The 17,493-nt window shown below is 58.7% G+C and overlaps 1 protein-coding gene across 1 annotated transcript; it reads right to left on the bottom strand.

The window, feature by feature from the left end:
- Nucleotides 1-12,713: 12,713 nt before the first annotated feature.
- AQP8 (aquaporin 8) lies at nt 12,714-17,493 on the bottom strand. The gene is made up of 5 exons (XM_042037485.1): nt 17,279-17,493; nt 15,196-15,322; nt 14,413-14,630; nt 13,098-13,232; nt 12,714-12,756 (listed from the first exon to the last, which is right to left on the bottom strand). Exons 1-5 carry the CDS (start codon nt 17,491-17,493, stop codon nt 12,714-12,716), a joined length of 738 nt encoding a protein of 245 aa, XP_041893419.1.

The following is a 17,493-nucleotide window of genomic DNA, read 5'->3' as shown; positions in this document are numbered from 1 at the left end:
AGGCACGGGCAGGGACAGAGCTCGGCTGGTGGCCCGCGTGAGACGGGGCTGTGGGCAGGGTCACCAAGGCAGGGACATCGTCCTGTCCCACTGCCCGAGCAGGCGGGCGGGGCAACAAGCAGGACTCAGTAGGACATAGATATGGATGTGCCAGCCATGGGGACACCTGCACTGCCCCATGGCCACTGCAGGACTGGCAGTGACAGTGCTGTCTCCTTGGGAGTCCCAGACTTCCCACTGTTAAGGCCAGAATAATTTTTCTCTACCCTGATTTTCTGCACAACATGAGTCAGGTCGAGAGGGGATCCAGGCAGGAGCTCAGGCACAGCAGCTGTGCCGGGCCGGGCCTGGGGTCACTGTGCTGTGCCTTGGGGAGCAGGAATGTGCCTTGGGGAGCAGCCCACGCAAGGCCACAACCCCAGGGCTCACGCACAGACACAGGGGCACAAACCAGCAGCTCAGTGGTCCTCTCGGAATGATTTTTTAAATTTCCTGTTGGAATAATGACCTTTTTTTACCAACCCACTGCAAACACCTCAGCTGGCTGGCACAGAAGAGTCTTCCATCCACATCCACCATTCATCTCCCCTGCTCCCTGAAGGCACTCACCGACACTGAAAATCAGATCCATCAGCCTCCTCCTCCTACATCCAGGTCTCCCTGGGCCCACCTAGTCCTGCATTGTCCTGGTCTGGGTGCTGAGGAGATGAGAATTCAAATCAAAACATGAGAAAACTTCAAGCGAAACATAACCATATTTCCATGAACAAGTTTTTCTAAATTCTCATTTCTGGGATTTAATTCTGTCTCAGCATCCACATGATCCTTCCCCTTTTGAGGCCTGGGACCATCCCTGCTCTGCTGTGATCCAACCCTCCATCCTACATGCTCTTTCTCTGAAGAAAGCCCCGCTCACTCCATGGAATTAAACACCCAGGAGACTTTCCCGAAATAGGCCCAGGGCTGTTATTATGCAGCTGCTTTAAAAGGTTCATTGCAGTAATAAAGCGGGGCTGACCTGTCCTGCTGATGTCACCCTCCCAGGAACAGAGGGCTGGCACCATCTCACAGCACCATCTGATTTTCCTGCTAAGAAGGAGAAATAAATTGCAGCCATCCCTGCTCGTGCTGTGCCGTGCTGGGAGGGGATGAGGGAACATCCCCGGGGTGTGTGGGGAGTGTGGGGGCCACACGTGGGGCTTTCTGTGCCCGACACATCACTGGCCACACTGTGGAGTCCCCTCTGCCCCGGGAGCCCCACTCACTGCAGGCTCACACAGGAATCTGTGCAGCAGAAATAACTCCTCCTGTATGGAAAGGAACGGAGCAATAATGGAAATAATAACAGAGCATTTTGACTCCTTCCCTCTGCACTGTTGGAGGGGAGTGGTGTGTTCCCCTCAGCGCTGCTGCACTGCACGTGGAGCCACACCAGGCTGAATTCTGCTCGTTTTAACTCTAAATTCTGGGCTTTGCCTGTTTCTGCCTTGTTGCTTTTTACTGTACATTCCCATTTTCCAAGGACAGCCCCCATAACTGCTGCATGTGGAACACAGAGAATATGGCTTTAATTTCCCCCTACGAGTATTGATAATCACAATAATCACACACAAACTTTTGTCACTGCTGGGCCAAGGTACAAAAGTACAAAAGCCAGGTACAGTTCTTGCTCTCAGGGGATTGCTTTCTTCTTTCCATAGTTTACATAATTTTACCTTATTTTACTTTTTTCATTATTTAGTGCACTCTGAGTCACTTCATATTAAAGGCAGGATCTTCATGACCATGTTAATTTTCACAAAAGCTAAGGATCCAGATCCCCCCAGCACTTTGAAATGTCGGGATGAACATCCCAGCAGCTCCTTCCTCTAAGGAAGCTGTTATATTTATTAATGCAAGTGCAGCCCCCAGGTGTGAGGAGGGACTAACACACACAAACAACCCTGACCCATCGTTCTCAGGGGAGCACAGTGGTGGAGCAGAGGAGAAACCAGCCCAGTTCATTCCTGTTTCCATAAAAGTGTGGGTTCTAATGCTATTTTCCTCTCCATCAGTTCCTGCTGCAGAGAAGGCACCAAAACCCAGCCAGTGATGTGGGAAGTTGTGTCTCCACTCCTCGCCACACAGGGGATCTCCATGGAGCTGGCAAATCCAAGCTCCCTTTGCTGGCGGCTCCTTGGCCTCCCTGCGCTGCCGGGGGCGGGGGAGCAGCCCCTCTGCAGAGGAGACAGAGGGAGCAGGGGCAGCCTCCCCTGGAGACGTGATTCACATCCTCAGGAAGGGACCTCATCCTCCCACCAGGCAGGCGCAGGAGCTGCTCTGGGAAGGGGGAGCACGGAGCAGCCACAGGACTCGTGCTGGGAAGCGTGGAGCAGCGAGCCCGGCATGAGCCTTCAGGGTCGGGGCAAGGAGACCAGGATCACGAGCCCTTCCCAGCAAAATCCCCCACCCCGAGTAACAACGCAGAGGGGCTCAGGTCAGGGAGCCGCTGCCATCGCATGATCCTCTGTGTTGGACAGCTCCAGCCCCGCAGCCTCACCCCACACCGCAGCCAGCCCCAAAATCCGGCAAAGAGACACAATCCCCAAACCTCGGATGAATTCTCCCCATTTCCTAGGAAAGCTCTGCCTCCACACGTGCGGGAGCCCCTGAGTGAGTGGGAACTGCGGTCCTGGAGCAGCGGCTCATGTGGGAGCACCCGGCAAGGGCCTGCAGCCTGCAGCCTCGTGCTGATGTGGGGATGCTGCTCCCCTGGTGCCCACACCGGCTTCCTCTGAAGAATTCAAAAAAGCTGGAGAACAGATTTGTCTCTTTTTTTTAATCTCTTTTTTTCTTCAGGACCCAAATCCGCCACAGGAAACAGGTGGAGGAAAAGTCCAGCTCTAATTAGATATAAAGGTGCCTCAGCAGCACTCTGCAGCCTCCACATCCGTTTGTCGTCTTGCCCTCACCCGGCATGCCAGGAGGTCCAAGGCAGGGACAGGGATCCTGGAGCAGGGACAGAGATCTTCTTAGGTGGAAAATCCTGATCCCTCCAAGCTTTGGAGGATCTTGGTGCTACTCACAGCAGTTGATTCTTCAGCCCCCGCTCAGAGGCTGCCCGGGGAGGTCCCCGGGGGCAGCACAGCGCCGGTAAAACCCCACGGGACAAAGGGCCCGGGGGCAGAACCGCAGCTGGAGCCGCAGGCTGGGGCATCCCCGGCTCGGGGCAGCGCTGGGGAGAGGGGTCTGCCCCGGGTTCCGTGGGGACACTGGGGACGGACGGGGTGACAGGCACCCCCCCGCAGCGGGGTGGCATCAGCTGCTCTGGTTTTCCCTTTCTGCTTTCACAGTTTTCACATGTTCCACGTCCTCCGTGCAGCGAGGATGGAGCGGGGAGAGAGATGCTGCGTTCATGTGAGGAGACCCAGTTCCCCACCCACCGGCGGCAGGAGATCCTTGACAGCGGCCGCTGGGCGAGAAAAAGCCCAAATGTTGGCGCCTGAGTTTACATAAACCTCCGGAGTGGCCGGAGCGAGGGGACAGCCGCAGGGACACGGGGACAGCCGCAGAGGCACGGCCACAGCGCCGCCCGGCTGGAACAGCCCCTGCTCCCTTCCTGGCTGTGAAAATCCATCATTTCCTTTTACCTCCTCCCGCCTTCTCCAGCAGCCTTGCCTTACCCAGCAGTGCGGATATGGAATGTCCGGCTGCTCTGGGATGCAGGGATGTGATGGACAGGACTCAGACAGGGCTGTCGCTGAGGACATCGGGACACTGCCGGCAGTGACAGGGCTGCCGGGGGGCACAGAGGGCTCCAGCTGGCTGTGGCCCCCCAGACCACCTCTGCTCACCCAGAGGGGGTCAAACACGGGGGTCAGAGACACCCAAGTGTGTTGGGCAGAGAGGAAAGAACCCGGGTAAAGCAGACAAGGAACTGCTTTCCCTCATGGAGCCCTGAGCGCAAGGGGTGCAGCAGTTGGCAGGGAGCTGGCACAGGCTGATCCTCCCCGGGCAGGAGCAGGTGAGGCACTGCAGTAAGGAGTTAAACCGGGCTCCATCCCCCAGCCTGTCCCCAGGCTCGAAGCTTGCCCGGGACTCCCAGGGTGCAAGGGTGGCGTGGGGGTGCAGTTCCCAGGCTGTGAGGGGCAGCAGGGCCATGCCAGAGGAGTCAAACCACTCCCAGCTCAGAGCTGCTGTGCCTGGTGTTCAGGGTCTGTGCAAATACATCCTCATTTCTCAGACCCAAGAGCACTTCTCCATCCCTCCTCGAGGCAGAGCGCGCTGCAGACGGATCAATGAGATGAGGAGCCCGTGTTGTTCACTGCCTGGTGGCTGGGCACCCTCTGCTCCCTGCAGTGAGGGACACGGCCACCACTCCTGCCCAACAGCTGCTCCAGCCCCGTGTGCACGGGAGGCTCAGGCACGTCTGGTGCTCGCATGGCTCAGCACATGCAAACATGGTTAGGCTATTTAAATATTTCATATTCCTGGCTTCTGGCTTTCAGGGAGAACAAATTAATTCTGTTTCATGTACCCAGAAACGGCCCACATCAAACCGCCTTCCTGCACAGTTGGTTAAGCAAAGTTTGTGGTGAAATCCTTGGGGTTTTGTTGCTTGGTTCCCAAACCATCTGATCAATAATTGGCTTCCATGTCCTATAACTATGGGAAGATCTCGTTGTTCCTTGCTATTGATCCAAATTTTGATTTCCCTCTGTGTTCCACGCTGGGTTAGTGCACAGCGGGGTCAGCATGGTGGCAGGGGCAGAGTGGCACTGCCACCTTCACATGTCTCACTGGGGTGCAAAGGGGAGCCTCGGGCGTGGGACAATCAGGCAACAGCGTGAAGATTCAAGGACATCATTAAATGTTTATGCTGGATAAAAAAGCAAGACTCAAACTCAACAGCAACAAGGCCGAGCTGTGAGTGATGGGCTCGAGCTGGTGCAAGATGAAGAGAAACCTCCAGGGAGACCTTAGAGAACCCTAAAGTGCCTAAGGGATTTCCAGGAGAGTTGGAGAGGGGCTTGGGATAAGGGATGGAGGGACAGGACACAGGGAATGGCTTCCCACTGCCAGAGGGCAGGGATAGATGGGATATTGGGAAGGAATTGTTCCCTGGGAGGGTGGGGAGGCCCTGGCACAGGGTGCCCAGAGAAGCTGTGGCTGCCCCTGGATCCCTGGCAGTGTCCAAGGCCAGGCTGGACAGGGCTTGGAGCAGCCTGGTGACACAGCCCAGCTCTGGAGGAAGAGCGAAGGGGAAGCAGGAGAGCAGCAGAGCCACCAAGCCTCTGCCATCCCTGGGCCGGGCTGCAGCACCTGCCCCTTCTGGGCTGAACAATAATTCTGCTTGTGCCATGGCAAAGTCCAGCTGCTCTCCCCAGGAGCTGCATTTCTCTGCAGCTTCCTTCTCCCGAGGGATGGCTGGTTTTATATCCATCGTTCATCACATTGCTCAGAAAAATCGTCTCGTAATGAATTCTTCACCCAGCCCTTCCAGGAGCCTAATTTAAATAACAACGAGGCTCATTAACGGCGCAGGGCTGATCGCTGCACAATGATTTCTTCATTAAGCTTTGCCTGGGAGGGTTTTCCTCCCAGCCGAGCCAGTCATCCCTTCCCTCACAGCCACTCTCTGCTGCTCCACACTCACGGATTCCATCGGGTCCAGTTGTGAGGCAGGGATGTGCCGGGGGTGCCCGGTTTTTCAAGGATCCTATTACCGGGGTGCCTCAAATCCCGAGATATGGAAATCCCCAGATGGATATTCCTATGATGGCTTTGGCCTTTGGCCACCCCCAGCTTATCCCAGCCTGCCCGGGGGCCTGCCCTCGGTGCATAAATCCCTGCACGCAAATGCTCCATAGAAAATCGGGCTTCAAGTGAGCACGGGGCTCATTCGGTTTGTGCCCCTGTGGCACCGTGCTCTGCTCCCGATCCCCAGGGGCTCCAGCCCAGCTGCCCCGGTCATTTCCCAGCACAAACAAACCTGGGATGAAGCGCAGACCCCGTTAGAGCCGGGTGGGGTTCGCTGTTTCTCACCGCCTTTATCTCATGTTATTTTCCACTGGAGATTGTTCCCGCTTGAGGGAGAGCAGGCAGGCGGGAGACGCGGGCCGGGAGTGCCAGAGTCCTGCCTCGCTGTTCCCTGGTGTCTCCCTGGTCACCCTCCCCAGTGCCACAGCACATCGGGTCCCTTCAGCTCCTCTCTGGGAGGAAAAAATATGAAAAAAGTATCGCAGACAGAGGACAACCTGTTTGATGAATTTCCAGAAATATTTGAAAAAGTTTCATTAAAAAAAAAAAAAAGAAAAAAAAAAGTCCCCCAGAAAGACTTGGGGCTTCACCAGTCTAGAAACCAAAAGAATTTTGGAATGGAAAACATTTGCATGAGGCTTTCACTACGCTCTGATGAAATGACTCGGGCTGGTTTTGCCCAGCGGTGCCTCGGCTGCTCCTGGGTTCGTTGGCCCCGAGGGCACCCCTGGGGCAGCAGGTGGGAGGATGCCGTGTCCCCCGGTCCCCTGGGTGTGTCCCCTGGGTGCCACGGCCCTGCCGCAGCGCCTCACACCGCCCGCCCCAGCGCAGGAACGGGGAGCCCGGCGCTGGCCGAGTGGGAATTTTCTGCAGTAAATCCCAGCAGGTTGCTTTACTCCACGAGCTGCGAGGTTTATTTATCCCTCCCTCACGCTTGCTCATCTGTGTTTGTCAGCCAGATCGTACCGGTTGCCATCTGCAGGAAGCTGTAAATTGTTTTCTGGCTTTTCCCTCTCGACTGCGGCTCCTGCATCTCCTTCCTGTTCCTCTTGGAGCTGGGGTTCAGCAGCACCCGGGAGCAGGCAGCGCATGACCCCTGCCCATGGAGTCCCTCCCCTGCTGCGGTCCTGCAGGTCCAGGGGGGCAGAAAACCCCCGAGAAGCTCCTGTCTCCATGGGGTTTTTCCTTAGACACCAGGCCATGGCCACCCCCTGGCTGTGCCCAGCCCGGGGCTGCTGTGGTGTGCTCAAGCGAAGCCCCTGTCACTCGCGGGTCATGCTGGCAGTGACACACGGGAGGGGCTCGGAGCCCACCGCATTCCCAGCTCTCCCTCTTTTTTCCTTTTCCCAACCTCCCCACAAAACCCAGTTGCTTCTGCACCCCCAGGGGACAACCCTGGTTTCCCAGGCGTCCTCTCTGCTCCAGGAATAAGGAGGATGAGTTCTCCGTAATCCCAAATTATCCTGGATCACATCCATCAGGTCCTGCGAGCTCTTTTATCAACAAACATTTGGATATTAAGGGCCATCCTGCCTTTCCCCCCCGCACCACCCCGATTCATTCCAGATGGAATTTCCTCCTCTGAAAGGACTCGCTGGACTGGCAGCAGGTATTCGAATGTAATTAAATCACGCTGCTCTTTCCGCTGGAAAAGGAGATCTCCAGGGGAATTCCCTACCCGTGGGGACCCCCAGTCCGTGGGATCCCGCACCCGTGGGACCCCCGCCCGTGTCCGAGTGGCCCCGGGCAGCCGCGCTCTCTCCGCTCCGCCCGGCTCGGGATGTCACCGTTCCCATGGCAACGGGAGGGCTGCAAAAAAAACCCAAGGAGGAAAGGAGCTGAGGGAAGAGCGAGGAAAGGGGGGGGGGGGGGGGGAGCTGGAAGAAGAGCAGCCCCGGGAGTTTCAGTCCTCAGAGGCCACACCCGCCCTACAGGGACATCCCGGGCCGGGGGATGCTCAGGGTTCGTGAACCACGGCGGGGACCCAACACGGACCCACCGGCCCAGGCGGGAAGAACCCGGGCCCGGGACCCTTCAGACCGGCGGCACGGCCGCTGCTGGGGCAGGGGACAGCCACCGCCCCGGCACCGCACGGTGTCAGCCACGTCACCCGCTCCGAAACCGATCCCGCGGGGGAGAGCGGCCTTGGCAGCTCATCATCCCCTGCCCAACCTTTCCAGGTCTCCTTTTAGCTGAGCCTCGCCACGGCCGAGCTGCCAAACCCAGCTGGTCGTGCTGGGCACCTCGGCACTGCGGTCACAGAGGAGCAGAGGCGGCCCCGGCAGCACAAAGGTGCCAATTCCTCCTCCATTAGCAGCCCATGGATTCCTTTATCAGCCCTGTGCTTCTCTGTACAATGTTGATCATTTTGATGGAGCATTTGTTTTAATTTCCCAAATGAGGAAGCAATCTTGTAAATATTGTGCAGTAATTAAAATGGCTATTTATTGCGCAGCATTCTGGCTGCTGCCAGCACAGAACATGATTAGCATTCCCCTTCCGAGCCCTCGCTCCAGCCGTCCCGCGGCTCCAGACGGCTCCGCCGCCCGCACGCCTCTGGCTCTGGCATTGGCACAGCGGTGACACGGAGCTCCCCACACCTTTGTCCTGTGCTCGGCTTCCTCGCTGCTGACAAACAACGGGAGGTCTGATACCCTCCAAAAGCTGAGGAACACAGCAAGGAGCGAGAGAAACCCAGGCTGTCGCTGAGGATTACCTGTGTGACCCTGGACTGTCACTCTCGCCATATTTGCATGAGCACAAACAAGTTCTCTGAGGCTTTCCCTGCTGTGGTTTCTGTCTGTTATTTCTTCTCCACAAACATTCAAAGTGGCAAAAGCTGAAAAAATAAAACTTGCAAATAAGTGTCTGTCCAAATCCATTCTAAAACCCCTTTAACATGCAAATCCTTCAGCTCGAGCAGTGCTGGGCACAGAAAGTCTTTGGTGCTGGGGGAAGTGAGGCTGGATGTCAGCATGGAGGAGGCACAGCCCCCGCTGCCACCGGGAGCTCGGCTCCCCCTCCAGCTGGGGGGAACGGAGCTCCAGGAATCCAGGGATCTGAGGGTCCCCATGGGGGACACCTCTGTGCCAGCTCCTCTCCAGGCAGCCTGGGTGGGTGGCCGATGCCAATGAGAAGAAATTAAAGATCAATGGAATGAGTAGAAGGAGAAATGGGGTAGAATGGGGGAAAAAACCCTCTCTTCCCACATTTCCTTTCCACCAGCCCCGGGGTCTTGCTCTGGGGGGCAGAGTAAACACAGCAGGGCACAGTGAGGACAGTGCTCCGGGGCTGCACGGTGGGCAGGGAGGTGGCACAGTGCTGGGGGACATGGTGGAGTAACGAGGGGTTTGGCATGGGAGCGAGGGACATGGCACAGTAGCGAGGGATGTGGCATGGTGATGAGAGACATGGCACCGCAGCGAGGGACATGTCAGAGTGTTGAGGGCCATGGCACATCACCAGGGGATGTGGCACAGTGGCAAGGGATGATGCCCAGCCTCGGGGCCCAGTCCCCAACCCCACGGGCACACCCAAGCCCAGCAGGGCAGGAATCCATCCCCACCCCTGTGCTGCAGCGGCCGCCGATGGCGCGGCTGCAGAAGCTTCCCCAGAATTCCATCCCCACTCCCACTCCTCCATCGCCTCACTCCCAGCTCCTACATGCAGATGCCAGCTCACGCGCAGAGCTGGCTCCGCACGTCATCGCCCACCTCCGCTGTCCCCCGTGCCATGCCCACGCAGCCACCCAGCCCTGCCCAGCCCGTGGAGCACCCATGGGAGCCCCATGGCACCGGCACCGGGGCGTGGGTCAGGAGTTCCCAGGGCTGGCACAGACACCAGAGGTGAGCTCAGGGTTTGCCCTCTGCAGCCACTGCAGATCTGCCCGATGGGCAAAGTGAGCTAAAAGGATTCATTCACCTTTTTTTTCAGGCTGTGATTTCTCCAGCTGCAGAAAACCTTTGGAGCCGAGCAATGGGAGAATTCCCAGATGCTCTCACGGGGCACGTTCTAAAAGTGTTCATCCATCCTACCCACCCCAGCCACGCTCCTGGCACCTCTCAATGTGCTGCCTTTGCTCGCGGGGCTGCTATTTTAAGAACAGGCTTTGGGGGAGCATACTGCCAGACCCCTCCAATCCTGCTGAAGGGAGGATTTGGAAGGCAAAACTCTGGGAGCCGATCCTTCCCCAGATGGCAGGTGAGGGCTGGTGAGCAGCAGGCACAGGGAAGAGCCGGGCATTCTTCTGCAACACCCTGACTGTTTTCCCTGTGTCCCCAAAGTGCTGGCACCAGGCACAGCTGGTGGCACCTGGTCCAGCATGTGCCTGATGCCTGTGCAGCCTTTGGCATCTCTCCCAAGTGCTCTGAGCTCATCCCAGCTTTCCGTCATGCAGGGGGTGAGTGTTGGTGCCTCACCAGCCCCTCATCTCAGCAATGACCATCCTGTTACTACCCCTGGCATGAGGACCCTGCACCCACCCTATTCCCCAGCACCATCTCCATCCCTGCAGGAGCCCTTTCCTTCCCAACAGGCACCAAGAACCTGGAAAACACCAGGCAACATCCCAGCAGATCCATGTGCCGATAAAAGCACGGTGCAGACCCATGTCCAGGCCTGATGCAAATTTAATTGAATGGGAATGAGATGTATTTTATGTCCTTAAAGCACATTAAGTGCTTGGAAGTTAATTGGTATTTAATTAGCATAAATCAAGCACTTTAATAATACTCAAGGAAAAACAACGTGGTGTTACAGATGCTTTATCAAAAGTCACCCTGACAAATTAAAGTTGAATGTGCCCAACACATCAGCACACGAGGCCATGCACGGGCTGTCCCCCCTCCTGTCCCCTGCACCCGGGGACTGTGGCCAATGGCACCACTGCCCTGGAGGGACCTGCTGAGCCCCCCTCACCTGCACCTGCTGGGAGAGGGGCCTTGAAACCGGGGTGCAGCAGGGACATGGAGTGCAGGAGAGAGCTGGGGCGTGGGATGGAGTTGGGATGCAGGAGGAAATTGGGATGCAGGATGGAGCTGGGATGCAGGAGGGAGCTGGAGTGCTGGACGGATTTGGGATGCAGGAGGGATCCGGGATGCGGGCAGCACCCGGGGTGCAGGAGGCTGCCCGGTGCAGAGGCAGCCGCAGCCAAGCGCGTTTCCTGCGGGACCGAGCATCCTCTCGAAAGGGGAAGGTGGGAGCCCGTCACACGCCCGGGGCCCCAGCCCCGCTCCCACCGAGAGCTGTGCCCCGAGCAGAGGCGGGGACACGTTGGGGTCCCCACAGCACCAGGTCGCACCGACCTCCGCTCCCCACAGGCTCCTTTTGGGGTGGAAACAGCGATTCTGCTCCCTGTTTGGTTCGGCATTTTTTGTGGCGTTGCCATGACAACCGTCCCAGTGACATCTTCATGCTATTTGCCTCCTTCTGGGGGTTGCATCATTGTCCTCCCTGAATGAGCAGCTGCCGGGTTCCCGGCTCACCTGGAGCGCACGGTGCTCCCGGGGCTCACGGCTCCTTCCCGGCCCCGGGAGCTGCCCAGGGAGGGGTGCAGCAAACCCCCCGAGCCATGGATGCTCCATTCCCGGCGTTCCCTCACTCCAGCATTTCTGCAGCATTGTCCTTCTCTAAAAGCACATCTTTGTGCGTGTCTGTGCCCCTGCGTGGGTCACCTCCCGGCATGGGAAAGTAGAAAACAAGCTGAAAATAGAGAGGTGACATTGGCAGTGCCCTGTCAGCCCCACGGGGACAGCGGAAAGCTGGGACCTGCCCTGTCACAGCAACTGCAAGAGCCACCAGCAGAGACAGGGAGGAGGCATCTGCCTTACCCGGGGGGTTCCTCCAGACCGGAGATGGGGCACAGCCGGAGCCAACACACAGCTCCTGCACGGGGAGGGTGCTCTGACCCCGCTCAGGGCAGCCGGGCCCTTTCCCACTCCTGCCTCCTCCTGCCTTCCAACCCCATTCCTGCACTGGTGCCCTGGAGCTGGGCAGGGTGGGCAGCCCAGTGTGGGGACACAGCTCTCCCAGCACAGCCCCAGGGGCACCTCTGAGCCACGCTGCTGGGGGACCTGGGAAAGCAACAGGCATTTCCCAAGTTAAAATTTCACAAAATTCGAATAACTTAACCCAGGGAACACGAGGGGTTCCTGTCTGGGACTGAGAATGCTCGAAGTGACACTCGTGTGCCAGCCCAGCCCCCGGGCGTGGGGGGACGGTCCCCATGAATCCCCCCAGGTGGGGTTTGGATGAGTCAGGGCAGCGCTGCCGGAGGGGACGGATGCCGGGCTGACGCAAAGCTGCTGCGCTGGCTCCTCTCCCCCTGCCCACACAGCTCCATCCTCTCCTTCTGCTCACTCTCCTGCCTCTGGCAGCACCCCCTCTGCCAAGCAGCCCCCCCTTCACTCCCGGCCTGCAGCACTCCTCCTCTGGCAGGGAAGGATGACCCATGCTGGCATCTGGCTGAGTGCCTCACCTCCTTGTCCTCCTGATGTTTGTAAGGGCCAGACACAGAACTGTCCCCAAAGCTCCCTTCTCCCGTCACCCTCTGTGGCAGCATCCATGGGGCGGGAGCTGCTTGGCATTGTCCTGGCCAATTTGAGTGGGGGGCAGTGGTGCCCACGCAGAGGGCACAGGGCTCCCTGGCTCTGTGGATGCCTGAGAACTGCTCTGGGGGGTTGGACGCTGTGCACGGGCAGTGCCAGAGGAGCCTGGGGCACCCTGGACACCGGTGCTGGTCAGGAGATGCTCCCAGTGGGCCAATGCCATGGCAGGGGCTGGCAGAGCCCTGGGGACCGTGGTTTGGCTGGGAAGTTTCCATCCTTCCTCCAGCAGCAGGGGAACCATGACCGGCCCACAGGTGCCAGGGAGATGCCAAGGGGGGCAGGATGAAGAGGAAGGAGCAGGGGCAGGAGGTTCCATCCTGGCTGTGCTGGGCTGTGCCCGCTGCCCACAGATGGGGCTCTGTGCTGGTGTCACTTCAGGAGCAGGCGGGTGGCCTGGTCACCCATCAGGAGCCTTTGGGGAGGTAAAAGAGACAGAAATTCAGGGTCGGCATTCCTGCCATGGCAAGGATGCAACAAGGACATGGGGACAGCACCAACCCAGCACCAGCCTGAGGCTGATTCACCACATGAGACAAGGATGAAGCAAAGGCACATGTGGACACAGGCTGGATCTTTGCTCTCATCCTGTCCTCATGGGAATGAGAAAGGAAAGGAGTCTCCAGCCTTTGGACACCTCTCTGCAAAAGCATCTGCTTGGAGTCTTGCCCGATGGAGGAGGGCAGCAGCACAGGGGGCAAAGGGAGGGTCAGCCAGCAGGGTCCCACTCCCAGTGTCACCGCGGGTGTCACGTACCTCACCAGCACCCCGACGAGGAGGGCAGCCACCATGGGCCCTACCCAGTACACCCAGTGGTAGTCCCAGCAGTTTGCCACCAGAGCTGGCCCAAAGGCTCGGGCTGGGTTCATGCAGGCTCCTGACACGCCACCCCTGGAAGGGGAACAGAGTGGCTGTGTCATCATAGCGGGACACGGGAGCATCCCCTCAGTGCTGGGACGGGGCAATGAGGGGGGTGGGGGCAGCAGCATCCCCCTCCCAGGGCTCCTTCCCAGGGCTCTGGTGGGCAGTGGGCTTGGACCACCCTGGCCCACATCCTGGCATGGCTGCTCGGTGATGAGGATGGTTTTCCATGGGGGTTGGTTTCCCACAGCAGCTCAGACCAGCCTGGCCCCAACAGCAGCTGCTGACCAGCACTGGCCTTCATTCACAGGTTGGCGAGTTCCTGGGGCAAACCCAGCCTGGGGTGGAGGCGCCAGTGCTGACTTATTCTGGGGCACACCAGGAACCAGGCTTTACACAAGGAAGGCTCCATGCCACACACAGGTCACACACAGGAGCGGGGCGGGAGGGACGGGAGCAATTACAGGTTAAAGGGGTAAATATTTGCTGAGGGGTTTGTGCCGTGTGTAAACACGGCCCGGGGTCCTGCCAGAGTGGGTGGGCACTACTTTAACCCAACACTCCATTAGCTCCATGTTAATTCCTAATTGCATGTGCTCATTATCCCATCACGGTGGCACCGGAGCCAGGCTGAGCTTGGCAGAACTTCCAGCAGCCACGGGAGCACAAGGGACACAAACCCCTGCTGTTTGCTCAGGGTTTCCCATGGCAAACACAGCCCGGGCAGGCCCGGGGTTTATCACCCACGGCGGGTGCTCGGGGCGGCTGCACCGGCTCCGGTGCCACGTGCCGGGATGAGCCTGCGGCTGCTCCTGCTCCAGGCTGAGCCCAGGCTGCTCCTGCAACCAGCCCATCAGCTCTCCCAAAACTGCCAGAGCGCCTCCTGGGCTCATTTGATGGCCCTCCTGGTGTGCTCAGCTTGCAGGGCCTGTGCTGTGCTGCAGGAGGGCAGGTCCCATCCCAGTCTGTCCCATCCCACCCCATTCCATTCCACTCAGGACCCAGGCGCTGTGTCCTCCCTGGTGCAGGGTGCAGCTGGTTGGGGTGGGATTTGGGGTGCCCCAATGTTGGGTGCTCAGAGCACCAGCTCCATCCCACAGCCGATGGTCCCATCCTGAGCTCCTCCTGGGGACAGCAGCCCCTGGAGTGACGGCGCTGTGTGGCACTGTCTGTCCCTCGGGGACACGGGCAGAGGGGACGGTGAGCTCACCCTGCCAGGATGTTGGCGGTGATGGTGAGGCCGATGCAGAACGGGGCCAGCGGGGTCCTGGTCCTGCCGTTGATGGCTCCCATGCAGACCACCAGGAGCAGGAAGGAGCTCATGACAATCTCACCCACGAGGACACCGGAGATCTGCTCGTCAGCCGTGATGCCGCCGCCGAAGGCTCCTCCGCTGGCGTTCCCGAAACGCTCGCTCGGTGCCACAGCCTGCGGGGAGAGCCGTCGGTGCCCACCACGCTCCAGACTGTGGCCTGTGCCAGCAGATGGGCTCACTGTCGGGGCAGCGTGGGCGGCGGGCGGGTTAAAGAGGAGCTAAATTCAGCACTTGCGGGAGGAAAGCCGGCCCCAAGTGCCTGGCAAACACAGACTCGTTAGAGAAGGCTTTTGGCATCTCCTGGAATAATGACCAGGCACCGGTCCCGGCGGGGTGAGACTCCCTGGGTTGCCCAGGGGGTCGTGGTGGCCAAAGCACACGGTACTGGCAGTGCTGGGAATGGGCAGCACCGAACCTGAATGGCCCTTAGGATGCCGTGCTGGGGGAACGAGTGCAGGGGAACTGTGTGTGTGAACATGGCAGTGCTGCAGGGGCACCGAGAGTCCTTCTGTGCCTCATGAGTGTGGCACAGCAAACCTCTGGAGGGCAGCTTTGGTTAATCAGCCTGGCCCCAGAGCCCGGGGCCGCAGCAGGCTGGGGAGGCCAGGCCAGCTCTGGCAGAGCAGGGGCAGTCCCTGTGCCCCAGCCCTGGGTGGAGAGACCCCCTCGGGTCCATACCTTTGCCAGGCCAGCTCCGATCATCCCTCCACAGAGCTGGGAGAGCCAGTAAGGGATGAGCATGGTCATGTTGAGCCCCCCGACCAGCCACACGCCCAGGGACACGGCGGGGTTGAAGTGGCCTCCGCTGCCAAGGAGAGAGGAGCATCAGCAGGGGGTTCACCCCCAGCGTGGGGTTCCCTCCTAGGGGCTCGCCATGGCCTGGAACCACAGATGCTTTCCAGTCCTTCCATGCTCCAGGAGAGCAGGATCCAGCTGTTTCCTCTCTCTGCAGTCACTTCTTCACAGCAGCAGCAGCAGCACCAGGCTGGACACCCAGCCCCTCCTGCAGCGCTGGCAGGGGCAGTTTGAGGGACAGGACTTGGGGATGTATCCCTGAGGCCCCCCAGGTGCTTCCAGGAACTGCTGCAGCACTGCCAGGGCAGGTGTGGGCAGAAGAGTTCTTGCAGAGCTGCAGGAATGCACTGGTGGGGCTGGCACCCAGCCTGGCAGGACACAAAGCCCCCAGGGAGGCAGGGACCAGAGCAGGCCTGTTGTGCTGGGCCCTCAGTAGCAGACCTGAATCCTTCACCTCGAAAAGCACAAGCAAGACAGACGCAGAGACCCTCTAATTAAAACTGATTACCATGAGACACAGGCTAATGAACAGGTTTCATAACTGATCAGCCTGATAATTGCTGGTGATGAGTCAGAGAGTCTGGGAACGATAACCACATCTTGCTCCTTAGCTGGGATTAAGCCCAACCAGGAGAGCAGGAGGTTGTATTGTTCAGGGATGATGCCTCGGCTGGACAGGGCTTCACTGTGAACACGCTGGGTTTAGAGGGAGCCTGGGGGCTGAGGAAGGACCTGGCTGCAGACAAATCCCACCTGGGGGAGCAGCCTGGCTGGAGAACCCCTCCCGAGCACAGCTCCTCTCCAGCCTCTCTGGACACATCCTTCCCTTCGAGAGTGGGGAGGGCCTGGCACAGGTTGCCCAGAGAAGCTGTGGCTGCTCCTGGATTCCTGGAAGTGTCCAAAGCCAGGCTGGATGGGGCTTGGAGCACCCTGGGACAGGGTAGGGGGTGGGACTTGGTGGGATTTAAGGTCCTTTCTAATCCAAACCATTTCAGGATTCTGTGTGAATCTGATTTTAGGCTAAAATATTCCCCTGTGCAGGATCCTGATCTGGTTCCTCCTGGCTTCAGAACAAATAGGGGACCCCCAGGACCCCTCTGCAGCCCCTCACCATAAATTCCCTTGTCCTGCTCCCCTGGTTTCACCATGCCAGGATTTGGGGTGAAGAGGGACTGGGCACAGGCACCGCGGGTCAGGAGTCCCCAACGCACAAACCTCAGCCTGGGCCATTTTCCCTCCTAATCAGGCACTGATAAATTATCAGTCCCATTGCTCTGGACTCTGGGGTTTGTCCATGATCCTGCCCAAGCCACCCGGGACAGCCTGGAGCAATCCCATCCCTGGGCTGTGTGGAGCCAACACAAGGGAAGGGAATGAAACTCCCCAGGGAGTTCCAACTTCTTCTTTGGGGATAAATCTACATCTTAGCGCCAAACAACATCTTTTTCAATGAGCACATTTGTCTAAATGTTGCTTTTGAGTAATTGAAACCGCTTTTTTTTCACCTGAAAATACCCAGAGGAGGAGACTGTTGGGTTAAAATGTTTTGCTCTGACATCCTTGTGAAAGGAATCGTCTCAGCTTCCCAGAGAGTCATAAAATCATAGAATGGTTTGGGTTGGAAGGGCCCTTAAATATCTCCTAGTTCCAACTCCCAGAAGAGAATGTTCCTGTTTCAGCTTGATCATTTTCATTAAAAGGGCTGAACATTGAAACATGGCAATCCAAAGCCAGGCGAACACCCCCAAACCCACAGTGTTACAGGTGCCACCAAAGATGCCACCACAAATGGCACCATCACCCCCCAGTTGGCCACGCTGCCAGTCAGGGGCTCCATGGCAAGGCAGGGGTGCTGCAGGCACTGGGATCTGGGCAGGGAAGAGCCTGAAGGCAGCGAGTGGGCGCCCTGGGCATCTCCCCTGTCCAGGCACGAGCATGTGCAGCGCCAGGCGCTGGTGTCCCTTACCTGATGTCCCCCAGGATGGCGACGGTGACGCCCAGGGCAAGCCCATGTGCCAGGGCGGGCTGCAGCCGCCCCGTGCCCCCCAGGTCCTCCACCACGGACAGGCAGCCAATGAAGATGAAGAGGGCACTGCCCAGCAGCTCGGCCACGCAGGGCTGGACGTGGCGCTCGTACCAGTGCGGCCGCGGGGGCTTGGGCTTGACCTCGATGTCCATCAT

Source organism: Corvus kubaryi, unplaced genomic scaffold (assembly GCF_017639235.1).
Source record: "Corvus kubaryi isolate FWS band 111438036 unplaced genomic scaffold, C.kubaryi_AGA036_p1.0 37387, whole genome shotgun sequence".
NCBI lineage: Eukaryota > Metazoa > Chordata > Aves > Passeriformes > Corvidae > Corvus > Corvus kubaryi.
This window is presented reverse-complemented; position numbering and strand designations above follow the sequence as displayed.

Bases quoted from the DNA above. Each gene is read 5' to 3' on its own strand.
- AQP8 (XM_042037485.1), bottom strand. From the start codon at position 17,493: ATGATGGACATCGAGGTCAAGCCCAAGCCCCCGCGGCCGCACTGGTAC. The intron at 13,233-14,412 runs GTGAGCTCACCG...TTCCCCTTCCAG, and splicing joins ACCGCCAACATCCTGGCAGG to GGGTGGCGTGTCAGGAGCCT. The intron at 12,757-13,097 runs GTACGTGACACC...ACCTCCCCAAAG, and splicing joins CTCGTCGGGGTGCTGGTGAG to GCTCCTGATGGGTGACCAGG.